At 34.9% G+C, this 18,284-nt stretch overlaps 1 protein-coding gene across 12 annotated transcripts in view; it reads right to left on the bottom strand.

Moving 5' to 3' along the window:
• The window catches only part of DPH6 (diphthamine biosynthesis 6), a 433,974-nt gene that overhangs the window by 283,336 nt on the left and 132,354 nt on the right, over positions 1-18,284 (bottom strand). For all 12 annotated transcript variants that reach the window (XR_008299245.1, XR_008299248.1, XR_008299243.1 and 9 more), the window contains exon 6: positions 11,375-11,436. Coding sequence is in view for 1 of the 12 variants with exons in the window: in XM_027066888.2 (XP_026922689.1) it covers positions 11,375-11,436 (62 nt within the window). In the remaining 11 variants the exon portion in view is untranslated. The remainder of the gene's footprint in view (positions 1-11,374; positions 11,437-18,284) is intronic.

The raw sequence follows: 18,284 nt of genomic DNA, 5'->3' as shown, positions 1-18,284 counted from the left end.
CAAACCAAAACAAAATAAAACAAAACAAAACAAATTGCAGCATGTCTTTACTTCAAGAGAGGAGATTGGAGAATCCTTTTCTTTGGAATCTAGATGGCTTAGATTAAATGACTTAGCCATACCTTCCTATAGTAAAGTTCGAGATCATAAAGCCCTATCCACACATTTAGTGCTTACAATAAAAAATTTAGGCCCTTACTCTTAAATATGAGGAGAACACCAAGGTTAGCAGAAACATCTCTAAAATTAAAGTTAGAGACCAACGGAAACAATGGAGAAAACAGACTATGTACGGGAAAAGAAAACTAAAGGAAGAAAAATGAGAAACAAAAAAAGAGAGAACAACAATAAAAATAGGATACACTCTAATAAGGATAGAGTGCTATAATTTTAAAAAAGAGAATTCAGAGAACAAAAAATGAGCTTTTAGAAATTAAAAATAGGCCATGAAAAACTCAGTTGAAATTGTAACCAAATCCAAGTCCATCTGCCTGATGTGCAGCAAAGCCAATCACTGAGACAGAAGTCAGGTATGCTGCAAGGAAAGGGTTTGAGAAGCAGCCAAACGTGGAGACGAGACTGGAGGGCAAGCCTCAAATCTGCCTCCCTCCAAGGGGAGAGAATATGTTTTTTATAATCACAGGGGTTGAGATTACATACATATTGAGGAAAAGGGAAGGGAAAAGTTATGAGTATTCATGAGGGAAGATGGAGTCTGTACACTGAGCAAACATGTATGTAACATACATCCCATGTTCACTGGGGAGTGGAGACTGACACCAGAATGAGGCACAATTCAGACCCTGAGTCAGGAGATTACCTGAGGGCAAGGAGAAGGAGCTACAGGCATGCTCTGAGCGCAGGTAGAAACTAGATGAGGTCCAGGACTCCTTATCTCTAGGAGAGATCTTATACCTAGGCTGGAACCATAGCAATTGACCTTGAGTCCAGGCTTCTGCAGACATAGCTAGTGGATTTGTTGGGGGGGGGGGGGTGTCTAAAAAGACACAGTATCTGATGGGGGGGGGGAATAGTTCTCTGAAAAACAAGCTTTAAACTTTCTGCTAGTTTCAACCTCATTGACCCTATGGGGCACAGTTTCAAAGGTTTGAAGATAAAATTGAAAATTCTAGAAATGGCAAAAATGAATCAGATAAAATAAGGAAAGTAAAGTTAGAAATTTAAGTAATATCTAAATAATAGGAATTCCAAGAGGCAAAAACAGAAGGAAGATAAACACCAGTGAAATACTTCAAGGAAATTTCCCCAAACTGAAATTTTCAAACTAAAAATTCTACCTATCCTAGCACAACGGATAAAAACGCACTCACTCAAGACATAGCAAATAAATTTTATAATTCTAGGAACAAAAGAAATATATACTCTTGGAGAGGAGATGGAGAGAGAAATGAATAAGATCACATATAGTTAGGGATCAGAATGATTTTGGGCTCTCAACAGTACTGAGATACAAGGAAATAAGATCCAGAAGGAAAAATATTCTGAAAATAGTATTCTGTGACCAGCTAAAGAACCAATCCAAAGTGAGGAAAGAATGAAGACATTTATAGAAATACACAGTGTCTCAAATGTTTTACCTCCTGTGGACCCTTTCCTAAAAATCTTCTAGAGAATATGCTTCACAAAAGTGAGAATAAACAAAGAAAAAGGAAAATGTTGTGTCCAGGAAACAAGGGCTCCAAGACAGAGGGAGGATCAAGGGATCTCCAGGACTATGGGGAGATGCTAGGATGACAGCCTTACAACAGGCATAGGAGGAAACCGGTCCAGGCTACATGTCAGAAGGCGTTGGAGAAAACTTCTTCTGGGGAGAAAACTGACAAAATACTCAATACCCCTGAACATCTAGATAAGAGATTAATAAACCAGTAATGAGTACAGCATTGAATTACTGGTGAGCACAATACTAAATAAATCAAAGAACAAGACAATTATTATTTCAAGGGAAAAAATAAAAAGTTGTACAGGAAAGGTTTATGACCAGAGTTTATTACCTAATTCAGCTGTGTATTGGGTTTTCACAGTTATCATAATGTCAACTAGACTTGCAAAATAACCATATGGGAAGATGGTAGAGGGAAAAAGTTCACATATGCGGTGGAGGTAAAGGGAGACAGCTAACTCTGCATATTCTGGAGTGATAAGTGAATAAATAATGCTAAAATTGAAGAGAGTCATGAAGTAGTAATACAAACATGTAATTTAGAGATGTGGAGGTAAATATCAAAATAATCAACTATAGAGGATGAAAGTAAGATGTTGAAATGGGAGAAGGGAAAGACTCAGAAGGTTGTTTCTGAACCAAAAGTTGAAGACTCATTTGACAACCACTGTAAAACATCACAAAAATAAGACTCCTCTTTAACATTTAAGGAATAGTTCTAAACCTTTAAAATTTGATGCAACTTTTATATTAAAATTCATCTACTTTTTTGAACAATGAGAAAATAGTCCTGGGGGAAAAAAACCCACGAATGAGAAAATAATTTTAGAATCCATTTGTTCACTTATCAGATGATAATTTTAGGAACCTGCAGAAGTTTAAGAAGCAAGCTAAAATTGTTCTATAGTTAATTTAGAGTTACAAATGTACAATCCTTAAAGTTGTATTTTTTGATCTAGAAATTACATTCCTAGGAATTTATCTAAAGAAAATAATAATCAGAAATGTACATGAAGATTCAGTAGGAAAGATAATAATCATAATATTATTTATAATAATTTTAAAATAAGTAAAATTATTTATAATAATTTAGAAATAACAAATATTTCCAACAAGAGATAACTCATTAAATTTGTCATAATACATTTGTATGTAGGATACAAATATGATGGAATCCACACAACCATTAGTTAATGTATTTTCAAATTAGATATATTTATGTGGGAAAATAAATATGACATAATGCTAGGAAAAAAAAACCAAGACAAACTATATGTACAGTTGAACCTAATTATGTAAATAAAACATGCACAACTATTTAATTATGTGAACTTGTATAAAAAGTGAACTCTCAGGAAAAAAAACCAAACTTTCAGAATGCACCAACAATGTTAGCAGCGTGCATCACAGGGTGGAGAAACTATGCTTTTTATTTACTTCTCTGTACGTTATTATACTCAAATTTTCAGCAATATGCAAGTAACTTACATTGTTTTTTTTTAATTGCCATTTATTTGTATAATTTATTCAAGATTTTTCCTTATCAGAGGCAAACATTTAGAAATATTTAATGGGTATCTTTTGTCTATGTCCTTGCAAATGTATTATTATTTTGTGTGCCTGTATTTTTAATTGATTTCCATGTCACTTTTATGAATTCAACACTTTGTTGCTATATGCACATTGAAGATATTTTTCTAACTGCAGACCTGTATTTCATAATGTGCACTCAATACATTTTAAGTAACTGGTTAATTTTAACTAACTGGCAATGGACATTCATACTGCTTCCAAGAACCCCAACACCATCAAAAATAAACCTGCAAAAACTATTTTCACTAACGTCCCCTTGTGGACTGATAGGATGGGGATATTTAATGTAGGAATTGCAATACTGCCTTCCAGAATGGTAGTACCAACCTATATTCCTAAGGTTCTGTAAAAACCTCACCTGTCAACAACTGGCATTATCCAGTTTTCTTATTTTTGTCAAACTGGTACAAGGTAACATCTTATTATTGCTTTAATTTGTACTTCTCTGATTGCTAAATCTGTTTGATCATCTCTTCATATCTGTATTTGGTTTTGAGATATTCTTTTCTGTACAGCGTTTCTCCACAGCCTTTGCCAGTTTTCTGTTAGGATTGTTATCTACATGTTGATATATGTCAGTTAACAATCTCTTGAGAGTTTTAAATGTTATTCCAACTATTGTGTCTACTCAGTTTTCTGGGGTTTTTTATTGTAAAGCAGAAAAATTTCAGAATTATTCTTCAGTAATAGCAAATTTTACTCATAATAGTAAACATTGCTAACATTTATTGAGCATTTAGAATGTGCCAGATACTGAGCTAAGCACCTTATATATCATTCTATTGCTATTACTTCCATTTTATACGTGGGAAACTAACTAGATCAATGTTTGAAGTAAGCAGCAGAGTCAGGATTCACAGCTGAGCTCCTGGGTACAGAGTTAGCTTGCTGACTGCTGTGTGACACTGCCTCTTCCCCAGGCAATCTGAATGAACTATGAAAAGGACCCTTGCCCAAAGGTATCATCTTTTCTCCACCACTTCTGCCACCAACCTGTCTGTAATTCTCACGAGTAAATAGTAATTTCTTCAAGGGAAATCATTATAATATACAAAAACTCCCTTAACTAAAAAATATTAACTCTTGGATACAATAATATATTAAAGGATTAACATATTAGCTCAATTAACTTATTACATTTTATAAGTCATGTCCACCCACGTTACACAAAAGGTACATAAAAGATGTTTCAGGAGATCTGAGGCAGGTGAACAAAATGGGTTCCTCTATTTAATCCCTTTTTCTCCCATTCCTACAAGGTCAAACATTTTTTTTTCTCTTTTTGAATTTCTTGAGTATTTGGGAGAGTTGTGCCAACAAGTTGAAAAATGAATACGTAGTTGATTTTTATCTCACTTAATGAGGTTAATCACATTATTCATAAAGATAGAGTCATACGGACATTCCTTAAAATCTGATTTGTTTTAGGCAATGACAGAGAAGACAGAGTCCTAGAAAACGTGTCTTTAAAAAATTTAAAAAAAAAAGTCATACCCTACAAATGCAGAAAGAAGATGGAGTTTGACAAATGACTCATTCTGCTTTAATATTAGAATCATTGTGCTCTGGGTACATCAGATTGAGGTCTCTTTTATGAGCATAAGTAAAAATGAAAGGAAAATAAGAAAACCAAAAATCTGGGTTAAGATCTGGGTTGTGTCAGATAACTGTTGTGCATGAGGTGAGAAATAAATTGATAACAAATTGGTGTAAAAATTTAGTTAGCACTTATTTCATGGAAAGCTCATGTACACACAGATTAGACTATGCAGAAGCCAGAGAAAAAGACACACTAGATTATTTTGCATAATTTTCTGTAACCATCAGGAAAAAATAATTCCTGCCGAAAATGTGCAATTAACCATTAATATTCAATCCTTCTCTTTTGATTTTTACCATTTTGAAAAGCTCCTTCACTGGGTGTTGTATGGAAACCAATTTGACAATAAATTTCATATATTAAAAAAAAAAAAAAAGAAAGAAAAGCTCCTTGTCAAAATCAGCAAAAATAATGACAGGTAAATCCTATAGTAAAATCCCTTCAAACATTGCTTCTGTTCCTTTTTCTCTCTCCTTCACTCCTGCAACTCTAGTTATGGGTATGACAAACTTCTCTCCTTTATATCTTTTATATTCTTCTCTTTACTTTCCATCCTGTTTTTCTTTGTGCTTCAGCCTGGATGTTTTATATCACCCTATCTTCCAGGTCTTTAATTATCTACACAACTGTACCAAACCTACTGATAAACCCATGTTGTACCCTTAATTTCAGATATTGTATTTTTAAGTTCCAGAATTCTATTTGATTCTTCTGTATAGATTCCAAATTTCCCCTAAAATAGTTCATCTTCCCACCCAATGCCACAGTCATTTTAAAGTCTAGATCTGGGAATGTGATCATATGACTCCTCTGAGACTGTTTCTAGGGTGTGTTTTTTTCTCAGTTTCTCTGGTTTCAATTCTCTCATCAGATCTCCTGATATGCTTGGTAATTTCTGATTGCCTGCTGAAAACTGTATGTGAAATATTTTAGAGACAGTCTGAGGCTGTGAATCATGTTATCTTTCTTACGAGGAAACAAGCAATATGAGTAGTAGCACAGGTTAATTCAGTCTAGGATTGGTATGATCAAAAGTGGGATATATGTATTTGCAAGGGCTGCTCTATTTCTGGTTTGCCTTTACCCCTAAGCTATAACCCATTCAGGAGACCGACTGAATACCTGGAGGGTTAACCAGGTCCACTCCACTTTGGTTTGCAGTGAATTCCAATTTGGGTCTCTCCAGCGCCATGAAAGCCCTACTCAGCTAGAGTTTTCTCCATAACTGCTTCCTATCCCTGTACCATTTTTTTGAATTAGAAAATATCTTGAAGGGAATAGAGGCTCTGTTCTCACTGGAATCCCGTCAAATTTTCTCATTTTTTTTTGTAATTCTCTAATGCCTTCCAACATTATTTCTGTTTTAATTTCATATAACTATTCTAATTTTTTTAACTGGGAGAGTCGGTCTGATGTAAGTTATTCCACCACAGCTGAAAATGGATGTCTTCAATGTCTATTACACTTAAAATCATATATACATTCTGATGCAGTATTTCCATTCCAGGACTTTATCCTACAGATAAACTTATTCATGCCACAAAATATATGTATAGTAATGTTCATTCCGGCATTATTTGAAGTAGCAAAAGACATGAAAGCATGAAAGAAATCAGTAAGGAATAAAGTTCATCAATAAACAATGGGCTCAATAGTTATCCACATAATGATGTTGTGGAAACAAATGACATGTATCTTTATGTGTTAAAATGGAAGATGGATAAAAATGTGCATAGCATGCTCCAATTTAGGTAAAACTGAATAAATGCTTGCATATGTATTTACATATGCAAAAAAAGTTTTTGAAGAGATACATTAGAACAGAGAAGACTGGTTGCTGTGGAAGTGGTAGAAAACCTGGGGACTTGAATCAGAAGATTTTTCATTTTTGATAGTGTTTGAATTTAGTTTTTATACATTACATGGTTTAATGTTATAATAAACAATAGAAAAAATATATAGCATGAGAAGTCTACATACTGGGAGTCAAAGAAGAAAATGGCAGCTCACAGGAGGCTTATTTAAGCATGACTGTGAAGTTTAGACTTTAAGGACAGTTTGGATTTACTTGAGTGAAGGAATATGGGGCACCTGGGTGGCTGAGTCAGTTGACCATCTGTCCTACTCTTGGTTTCAGCTCAGGTCATGATCTTATGGTTCATGGGTTCAAGCTCCATGTGGAGCACTGTGTAGGGCTCCATGCTAGCAGAGTGGGACCTGCTTGGAATTCTCTCTCTTGTCTCTCTCCCTTTCTCTCTGCCCCTCCCCTGCTCGTGTGCACATGTACACTCTCTTTCTCTCAAAATAAAGTTTGAAAAAAAAAGGAGAGAGAAAGCATGCAGAGAGGGGGAGTAGAAGATGGAGGAATAAGGGAGTACTCACTCTACGGAAACCATCAATAGTAGCAAACTCATAAAGGATAGATAGGGTGGATGTAGAAGACTGCCTATTTTTACAAGCCTCAGTTTCCCCAAGGACACATTGGGCTGTGTCTAGGAGTTAAATTTTACTTTGAGGCAATGGGGAACAATGCAAAAGTTTACAAGCAAAGTGTAATATGATCAGATTTACACTTCACATGTGTGATGATGACAGTCCTGTGGACGATGGATTGACAAGAGGTAAGGTGAGGAGGAGAGACTTGAGCAAGAAGATTGCAATAACCCCAATGCACTGACAACAAGGATTAAAAGGGGGCAGATAATAAGATAGAAGGTAGAATTAAAAGAAGTCAGGGCCTTATTTATGAATAATGGAGCCTATGAAATCATTTATTATGATTCACTTTTTCTTGGTCTTGGACAACTGAGTAGAAGACAGAACCTTTCATGGTCAGGACACATAAAAATGGCATGGATACGTCACCAAAGAAATGTTTAGTTCTGCACAATTGAGATTGAAGTGCTTGAGTCATGTAAGAGAGAAAGGTGTCCAGCTGAATACAGATGTCTGGAGCATAAAAAGATGGTGGAGGAACAGTCTTAGTTGTCATAAGAATAAAATTGGTAGCTGAAGTCATGGGGGGTATTTAGTATCACCACAGGAGGAAGGCTATGGATGGGACCACCACTTATAAGGGGTGGGACTTATACGGTAAGCCTCAAAAGGAAGCTAAGAAAATATTCAGAAAGCCTTCAAGACTTAAGTAGTAGAAGCCAATGGATGACAACAGTTTCAAGAAGGCTTACACTCTTTCAGAGAGATCTAGAAATATAGGGTTTGAAGTGTGTTGTTGGTATTGAAGAACTACAAGATGATATATGTGATCACTGTGTTAGAAGTACTTAGTGCTTGTTTAAAGATCAGATTCCCGGGTCCTTCTGAACTCAGATTTCTTATGGTGGGAGATGAGTACATACATTTTAACAAGGTCCCCAGTAAACTTCACTCTCAGGTCTGAAAGTAACGGTGGCAGACTGTCCACTCCGTAAGAACAAGAATTTTTTTGTTTAATTCATCGTGTATACTTAGTGCTCACCACAGCATCTGCCACATAGCAGGTCCTCAATAAATGCTAAGTAACTTAAGGATGAGAGCAATGAATGGACGCACAGACAGATGAACACACAACTGCATGAAAGAACTAAAGAACTAATGTCTTTGCCAAAAACCTTGGTAAGATTACTGGAACTTACGTTCTAGTGGGATGGGTGAGGGCACAACAGATAATACACAGGTAAACAGATAAACATGGTAATTTGTAGAGATCTATGTAAACTGAGGTAGTCTGGGAAAGCTTTTCTGAGGAGGCAGCATTTGAGCTGTCGCTTAAATTATGAGAAAGCAGTCGCCATGTGACGGTCTGAGGTAAAAAACATTTTGGGCAGAGCAGAGTTCTAAGAAAAAGGGCAAACAAGTGTGTTTAAGTAATTAGGAAGCATCTGTGGCTCTGGCCCAGTGAGTGAGATGGAGACTGGCAGAAAACGAGCCCAAGAAGATTGAGTGGATGCAGATCATATATGGTTTTGTCGGCTGTGGTCTCATAGGAATTTGATGTTATTCTAATTGTAATGAGAAACTGTTTAAATTAAACAAAGCACTGAAATGATTTGATTTACACTTTTAAAAAACTACTTTGGCATCTGTATGAATAATGGATTGTAGCAGGGCAGTGGTGGAAGTAAGTAGACCAGTTAAGGGTTGATGAAGTACTCCGGACAAGAGAGGATTATGGTGGTAGCAACAGAGACGGCGAGAAGTGCTTGGGTGTAGAAGATATTCCGGAGATGGAACAGACAAGATCATGCTAATGGGTTGGCAAGAGTAAGTAAGGGAAAGGGGAGTCTAAAGAACTTGGATTTTAGCCAGTGAGCAATGGGGACTTAAAGTTTTGAAGTGAGTGACACAATTACAGTAGAATATATTAGAACAGTTATCTTCAGGCAGTGAGCAAAATGCATTCTTTGGGAAATGAAACGGAAGGTAGAGGCAAATTTGGGGTTGTCAATAATACTGTAGGCCTGACGTGTGACAGGCACTGAACTAAGGTGAAGACAAAATGAATGGCAAAAAGTGAGGTATAGCTATAAAGGCCGCCATCAAGTTTGTGGAGATTTAATTTGCAGTGCCTCCGGGCACCAGAGCTTTGCAGAGAAATTTGGCCAAGCAAGATTTGGGAATCATCAGAATATAGCTAGTTATTAAAGCCATGTGAGTGACTGATTAAACCCAGAAAAAGGTGATAGAGTAAAAATGGAGTCTAGACCAGGAACTGACAAAAGAGACTAAGAGTAACCAGAACAAAAGGAGAAAAACTAGGAGAATGTGGCATCACGGATGCTGATGCGGGCGTTTTAAGGAGTGTTTATAGCTGTCAGATAAGGGCTAAGAAGCAGTGGTTGGGTTTGGTAAAACAGAGATTGTGGGCGATCTTGGTCAGAGCTGTATCCATTTGGAGGTGTTGAGAGAAGCCAGACTCCAGGTACGTGAGGCGTCTGGGACAGGAAGAAGCACTGACCACGAATATAAAGAACACTTCTGAAATTTCTGGTTTGGAAGCAAAAAAGAGAAGCAGCTAAAGCAATAAACAGAGTGGAGGAGGGGTGGAATCTGGAATGGGAGAGACGGTGGTATGTGTTACTATGATGTGAAGGACACAATAAAGAGAAAGAGGAGGAAGATACAGGAGGGGATGAGTGTTTGCAAGGTCTGCAATCCCAAAGCCTTAGTTGCCTGTGCTACAAAGACTCTACATGCTTGAAACCTGAACTTGTAACTTTAGATTTATGGAGCAGCTTGCAAAAAGCTTTTTTGCCAAAGCCCCAGTCTCTCATTTCTGAAGTTCTCTTTCTTTCGCCCCCATAAATTTAATTTCGTTATTTATCTACATTGCTTATTTCAGAGGCAACATTTAGTCTGATGGTAGGGAATAGATGTGAACATAGGTATCAGGTTGTGAGAAGCTGTAGCCGCTGTGAGAAGAGTCCCATCAGAGCAGTATAAAAAGCAACCATGTCCATTTAGCTCAACTTAAATAAGTGACAACAAATAATCTAGAAATCAAATGTAATTTGTGGCAAATATATGCTCACTTCATTTTTATTTTGATCTTTATTTACTATTTGCCTCGCACATATTAGATGCTTACTAATGCTTGATGAAAAAAGGAATTAATGTTTCAGGGATTTCTAAGCATTTGGTACATATTGGTAAACCATAAAATAAACGCAAATAACTGAAAGAAAATATGAAATCCACAAAGTTAGTAAAGAAGGTATCTGCTAACATATCATGGCAATGGTACTAACAATCTCTAGAAATAATGTTGATAAATTAAGAGCAGTGGAGGAGAAAATGCTAACTTATTAGAGGAGTTCCATTCTTTCATAGAAGTAGGGTAATTTCCTTTTTTTCCATCATAATTGTGACATAAAATATTCTTACAATTATATCTTTTAGTTATCATTGCCATACTAATAACATTTGCCCCCAAACTCTCATAAAATATAATACACAGTTAATAGAAAAGAATCAAAATAACTAAATCTTTCTTTAATGTTTAGAACACATTTAGGATTTGACAACGATATGGGTTTAACAGTTGTTACTTGAAACCTTAAAGTAATTTTTTTGCTACTCTGCAGGTTAATTTCCTAATTGGTAAAAGAGAAGAGGTTAGATTAGATAATATCTGAAGGAAGTTCCTACTCACATTTCTGATTGAAAAGCATATGATCACAGAGACCATCAGCTACTTTAGGAATATAGTACTTTTTATATAGCATACAATGTCCATTTTAATAAAAGAAACCTTCTGACAGGACAGTTTCCTTTTGGTATAACTTACTGTTTTATTCAGACCCAAAAGCTGGTAATGATTTTCATAATTAATTTTAGACATTTTTATATCCATTAGAAGTTTAATTTTTTCACAAAACTATATCATGAATGTTATCTGAGTTTTTCCAAAATAAAATTAATTTTGTAATCATCATATGACGGCCTCACTTTTTCTTCCTTTAGAGGCCTATATTTTGAGAAATAGTATAAATTCTTACCTCTAAGAGATAAGGTTCCATTTGATCCAGGGTTTTTCCAAGATGCTTATCTGGATCTAAACCTGCCAAGAAAGGTTACATTTTTTTTTTTTAAGATAACTATTGGAGTATGGAAACCAATTTGACAATAAGTTATATTTAATATAAAAAAATAAAGATAATTATTGGATTGGATGTTTAAAGATGCATTCCCCTACCCTCTGCCCCTCCTTGCCTAGGAAACCAGTACGTGTATATTTCAAATTGCTTTGATCCTAAAGTAAAATATATTTTCCTATTCCCCTTGGATAACTGGTTTTCTTGCTCTTGAAAGATAAGTTTTATACCAAATGATTTGATTGCACTGTATCAGCTTCCAGATATATTGTTTCAATTCATTTTGAGCAACTGTAATTAGGATGGAAAACAGGTTTCATTTCAAAGGTCATTTATGTCCTCGGTATTTTAATTATTGTCATTATTTTACTGATGGACAACAGTGAGAATTTTCTTATGTGTCCCTATTCTATCTAAACTTTAAAATTCTTACTTTGAGAGTAAGAGTAGAAAATAGGAGAGTGGTAGACCATTATGCTTTTATAATTAATTCACCTCAAAGGAGGGTAGGAACAAGGACAAAAATAGTTACATTATCAAATTAAATGACGTTTCATTTCAATGACCACTTGTGCAATAATGTATTTTCTAAGCAAAGACAGAGACAGCTCTGAAAAAATTGTTATTGTACCAACAGCATGTGCATAATCTTAGATAGAGATGTTCAACTGATATAGTAGAGTTTATGTAGCTGACAAGGTATAGGCAGATACGTATGGGCAATAAACTCTTCCCACATAACAAAACTCACTTGCCAGTGAAGAAAAAGTCACATGCCAAATGGCTGCTATAGAATGAAATCATTCATTTTAGATATTACATTCATAATACAATTAAATATTTACATCCATAACATATGTATTGGCCTAGCCTCATTTAAATAAGTTATTTTTATTTCTTAGGGGATTAAACTATTTAGCTTATTAATTACACAAACTGATTAATAATTTTCTGCTCCTAGTTGGATGCCTTTTTTGGTAACATGATATTTCTTATTATCACACATCAGAAGAAGGGAAGTCAGGCAAAGACTGAGGATTCTTCTGCCACTGAGTATTTTTAGGTGAAACTCAAAGCAAAAAAAACTCAGACCAGTAGCACTATGCAGACTTTCTGAGTCAACTCCCTTCACAAAAATCTTATTCTGATGGTCTATTCACTAAAATTAAAATTGCAAGGAGATGGGTGAACGCATAGATGAACCAATCACTGACTTTGTCTGGTTCCTCCACGTCTACCACCACTTAGCAATTCAGTATTTAGAATGAACAAGTAAATGAAATGCTTTGACAGAAACACCTGTATAATCACCACCCACATTTAACAAGCATTAACATTGTGTCATATTTCCTCCACAACATTTTTTTTAAGAAATAAACACAACCAACACAATAGAATGTCTCAGTATATTTACTCTTAATCTATATCCCTATTCCTTCTATAATGTAACCACTCTTCTAAAATTACATTTTTATAATTTTACTGTAAATGTATGTATCCAAACAATATTTATTATTGTTCATGTATATTAAATTTTTACATAAGTGATGTCATCTTTAACTTGATTTTTTTGTTTCACACTGTTAAAGAGATTTACTTATATTGATTACTATGGCTCTTGTCCATTCATTTTTACTATTGTATTCTGTTCCATTATATGGATATACCAGAATTTAATTATACACCTCTGATAGATGGGCACTTGGGCAAAGGGCTTTTGCTAATTTCTGTTTTGCCACAAGTACTTTTTATGCTGCAGTGAATATGCTTTTATGTGAAATTACTATGACAGAGGAGAATACATACATATAATTATATACATTATTGTATATATGCATGTGTGTGTGTGTGTGTGTGTAATCTTCAAGTCTATTAGATATTGCCAAATTACTCTCTAAAGAGGTATTACCATTTTACTTCCACTTTCAGGGACATAGAATTCATATTTCACATAATGTGAAAATAATTTAGTAGTGTCAGAATTTTAAATCTTTGTTAATCTGATATACATGCATATACACATATATGTAATATACATATATACATTGAAATATATAAAATATAGACATAATTGTTTTAGATATTTTAGTTTTCTTTTTCTGATTACTGTTAAAAGTAAGCACCATATCAGGACCAGATGGTTTCCCAGGTGAATTCTACCAAATATGTAAGGAAGAGTTAAAACCTACTCTTCTCAAACTATTCCAAAAAAAAAAAAAAAAAGAAAACTACAGGTCAATATCTCCGATGAACACAGACAAAAATCCACAGCAAAATATTAGCAAACTGAATCCAACAATACATTAGAAAACCATTCATCATGATCAAGTGGGATTTATTCCAAGGATACAAGGGTGGTTCAATATTTTCACATCAATCAACATGATACATCAAATTAACAAGAGAAACAGTAACAGCTATATGATCATCTCAAAAGATGCAGAAAAAGCATTTGACAAAGCATAAGATTCATTTATGATAAAAACTCTCAACAAAGTAGGTTTAGAGGGAACATAACAAATAAAAGTCACATATGAAAACCCCACAGCTAACATTATTCTCAATGGTAAGAAACAGAGCTTTTCCTCTAATATTAGGACAAGACAAGAAAGTTTACTCTCCTCCCTTTTATTCAACATAGTACTAGAAGTCCTAGACACAGCAATCAGGTAAGAAAAAGAAATAAAAGACATCCAGACTGGTAAAGAAGAAGTAAAACTTACACTATTTGCAGATGACATGATGCTATATATAGAAAACTCTGCAGACTCCACCAAGAACCTGCTAAAACTGATAAATGGATTTAGTAAAGGATACAAAATTCACGCACAAATAATCTGCTGCATTCCTATATACTAATAATTCTGTAGCAGAAAGAGAAATTTAAAAAAATAATCCCATTTACAATAGCACCAAAAGGAATAAACTATCTGGGAATAAGCCTAACAAAAGGAAGTGAAAGACCTATATTCCAAAAAAATATAAATCAATGATGAAAGAAATTGAACATGACAAAAAAAATGGAAAGATATTCCACGATCATGGATTGGAAGAAACAATACTATTAAAAGGTATACACTACCTGAAGCAATTTATAGATTTAATACAATCCCTATCAAAATACCAATAACATTCTTCACAGAACTAGAATAGATAATCCTAAAATTTGTATGGAACCACAAAAGACCCCTTAATAGCCAAAGCAGTCTCAAGAAAGAAGAACAAAGCTGGAGGTGTAACAATCCCAGATTTTAAGATATACTACAAAGCTGTAATGATCAAAAGAGTTTAGTACTGGTACAAAAACAGATACATAGATCAATGAACAGAATGGAGAGCCCAGAAATAAACTGACACATTCATGGTCAATTACTCTATGACAAAGGGGGCAAGCATATACAATGGGAGAAAAGACAGTCCAACAAATGGTGCCTGGAAAACTGGACAGCTACATGCAAAAGAATGAAACCGGACCATTTTCTTAAAAATAAAATGGATTAAAGACCTATATGTGAGACTCAAAATCATAAAATTCCTAGAAGAAAACAGGTAGCAATTTCTTTGACATCAGCCATAGAAACACATTTCTAGATATGTCTCCTCTGGCAAGGAAAACAAAAGCAAAATCAAACTACTGGGACTATGCCAAAATAAAAAGCTTTTGCACACTGAAGGAAACCATCAACAAAACAAAAAGGCAACCTACTGAATGGGAAAAGATACTTGCAAATAATATAACTAGTAAGGGGTTAATATACAAAATATATAAAGAACTTACACAACATTAAAACTCTCCCCAAATCATCTGATTTAAAAATAGGTGACAACCTGGGATGCCTGGGTGGCTTAGTTGGTTTAACATCTGACTCTTGATTTCAGTTCAGGTCCTGATCTTACGATTCATGAGATCAAGCCCCACATCAGGCTCTGCAATTTGCAGAGCCTGCTTGGGATTCTCTCTCTATCCCTTTCTCTCTGCCCCTCCCCTGCTCATATGCCTGCACATGTTCACTCTCTCTCAAAATAAACAAATATTTTTTTAAAATGAGCGCCTAGCTGAATAGACATTTTTTTCAGAGAAGACATACAGATGGCCAACAGACACATGAAAAGATGCTCAACATCACTTGTCATCATGGAAATGAAAATCAAAACCACAATAAGGTATTAATCTACACCTGTTGGAATGGCTAAAATCAAAAACATAAGAGGTAAGCGTTTGTGAGCATGTGTAGGAAAAGAAGCCCTTGTGCACTGTTGGTAGGAATGCAAATTGGTGCAGCTACTATGGAACACTATGGAGGTTTCTCAAAAAATTATGCTTTATGTATTTGAGAGTTATGTTGTTATGTGCATACACATTCATAATCTCTAAAACTTCTTGATAAGATTATTTCTTTATCCATTAGTAACAACCTATTCATCTCCATATGTCTCCATATTTGGTTTTTATCTTATATCTTATTTATCAATGTTACGGCACCAGCTTTATTTTCCATCATTTATTCTCAAATCTTCTATGTGCTTTTGTTTTAGATATCATTTATAAGCTACATATAACTGGATTTTTAAAAATTTTATCCTATCTTATAAATACAACTCTAAAGAATGGAGTTTAAATATCGTAAATTCTTAACATTTTATGTTATATGTCTGGACCGATTTCTACCATCTTACTGTAGATTTCCTGTTAAGCTTTATACAAATTTGTTCCTTTGCTCTTTTCTGCTTCATGCTATAATGAAAGGATTTTTGTCTGTTGGTTTTCTCTACTGATTAGGAAGCTATAGACTGAATTTCTACTCTTTCAGTAAATACTTGTAATTTTTAACATTCAAAACCATATTTTTAAAGTCTAAATGTATTATCTAAACTGGGACGCACCTGGGTGGCTCAGTTGGTTAAGTGTCCGACTTTGGCTCAGGTCATGATCTCATGGTTCATGAATTCAAGCCCTGCATTGGGCTCTGTGCCGGCAGTTCAGAGCCTGGAGCCTGCTTCAGATTCTGTCTCTCCCTCTCTCTGCCCCTCCCCACCCCAATCTCTCTCTCTCAAAAATAAATAAACATTAAAAAAAAAATAAATGTATTATCTAATAAGTATGAATCTTAGAATATGAATCTAACAATTTGTTTAGCATCCTTTTGACTAAGAGAAATGAGCATGTTTTCACTGGTACTAAATAAGCCCTACCATTTCAGTTGTTATTATTGTGTTAATTCTTATTTCCATCAGTTCTGGCAAGAAAAATTAAGCCCGCCAACATACTCTACCATGTCTATGTTCACAACTGTTTCTCATTAACTTCTCCTGGAATTCAATCTATTTCTAACTGAAATCCATTCTTTATTACTAATTTTTTTTTTTTTTTTTTTACTGAAGATCTGTGAGTGGTGAAACCTTTTAGGTTTTAGATGTCTGATAATATCCTATTTAACTTTCATCATTACATAATAGATTAGTTATAATATATTCCTTCTTCAGAAATTAGTTGTTCCTAACAAGATTTATGCTGTCAGCTTAATAGTGGTTCCCATATAATATTTATTTTTTCTGTGCTAAACTGTACAGTTTTCAACATACTTGTGACATACTATAATGTTAACATAATGTGTGTAAATGTGTTTGTTTATTTTTATTTATTTTGAGAGAGAGAAGGTGCAAGTGGGGGAGGGGAGAGGGTTAGAATCCCAACCAGGCTCTGGGCTGTCAGCGTGGAGCCTGATGTGGGGCTCAAACTCAGGAGCCCTGAGATTATGACCTCAGCCGAAGTTAGAATCATAACTGACTGAGCCACCTAGGTGCCCCAGTTTATTTTTATTTATACCCTATAGCACCTAATGTACACTTTCAATTCTAAAATTTACATTTTTATTCTAGTCTAGGAAATTTTCAGTCATTATGTCTGTAAATACTGTTTTTCTGCCTTCTATTTTTTTTCTGAAACATCTATTACACAAACATTGCCCTTTCCCAATCTATCTTACTATTTTTAAATTGTTCTTTCAATTTGTTTTTCTCCCTCTATGTTGTCTTTTGGGTTAATTATTTTTTCTGCTTCATTCTCTTTGACTTGACTCACCTAGAGTTTATTCTATCCACTGAGGTTTTTTGATTTTTTTAAGTGACTGTATGCTTCATTTCCAGTATTTCTTTTCTTTTTTAATGTTTATTTATATTGAGAGAGAGAGAGAGAGAGAGAGAGGGAGAGAGGGGGGGAGAGAGAGAGAGAGAGAGAGAGAGAGAGAGAGAGAGAGAGAATATGAATGGGGGAGGGGCAGAGAGAGAGAGGGAGAGAGAATCCCAAGAAGGTTCTGAGCCACCCAGATGCCCCTCCAATATTTGTAATTGGTTACTTTTCACATCAGTCTCTTGCTATTCCAATGTGATTTGTTTTTCTAATTGATTGCTTTTTCTTTAATGGATATTTTATTTTTCTTCATCTCTCTGAGGTTCTCCTTCATACAGGACACTTTCAGTCTCTGTTTCCCCCCAAGATTATGATCTCCTAAGTGCTTTTGCCTGCTTCCTAACTTTTTGTATTACAGCCCCACAGTTCAGTCTTGTTTACCATTTTGTATGTGTACTCATTTCTACTTCACAGAGATGTTTATGTTTTCCAGCCCAGCTATGCCTTTCATACTTTTCCTTCATATCTTTATCTATTACTGTGGGCTTGAAATGGGAATGTGGAAATTTTAAAGCATGAATGTACAAGGCCAGGATGACTGGAAGTCACTTTTTAGCTTTCCTTCCAAACCCTTGATTCTTACATATTGGTCTTACAACATAACCTATCTCACTCAGCACTTGG

Source organism: Acinonyx jubatus, chromosome B3, assembly GCF_027475565.1.
Source record: "Acinonyx jubatus isolate Ajub_Pintada_27869175 chromosome B3, VMU_Ajub_asm_v1.0, whole genome shotgun sequence".
In the NCBI taxonomy this organism is placed as follows: domain Eukaryota; kingdom Metazoa; phylum Chordata; class Mammalia; order Carnivora; family Felidae; genus Acinonyx; species Acinonyx jubatus.
This window is presented reverse-complemented; position numbering and strand designations above follow the sequence as displayed.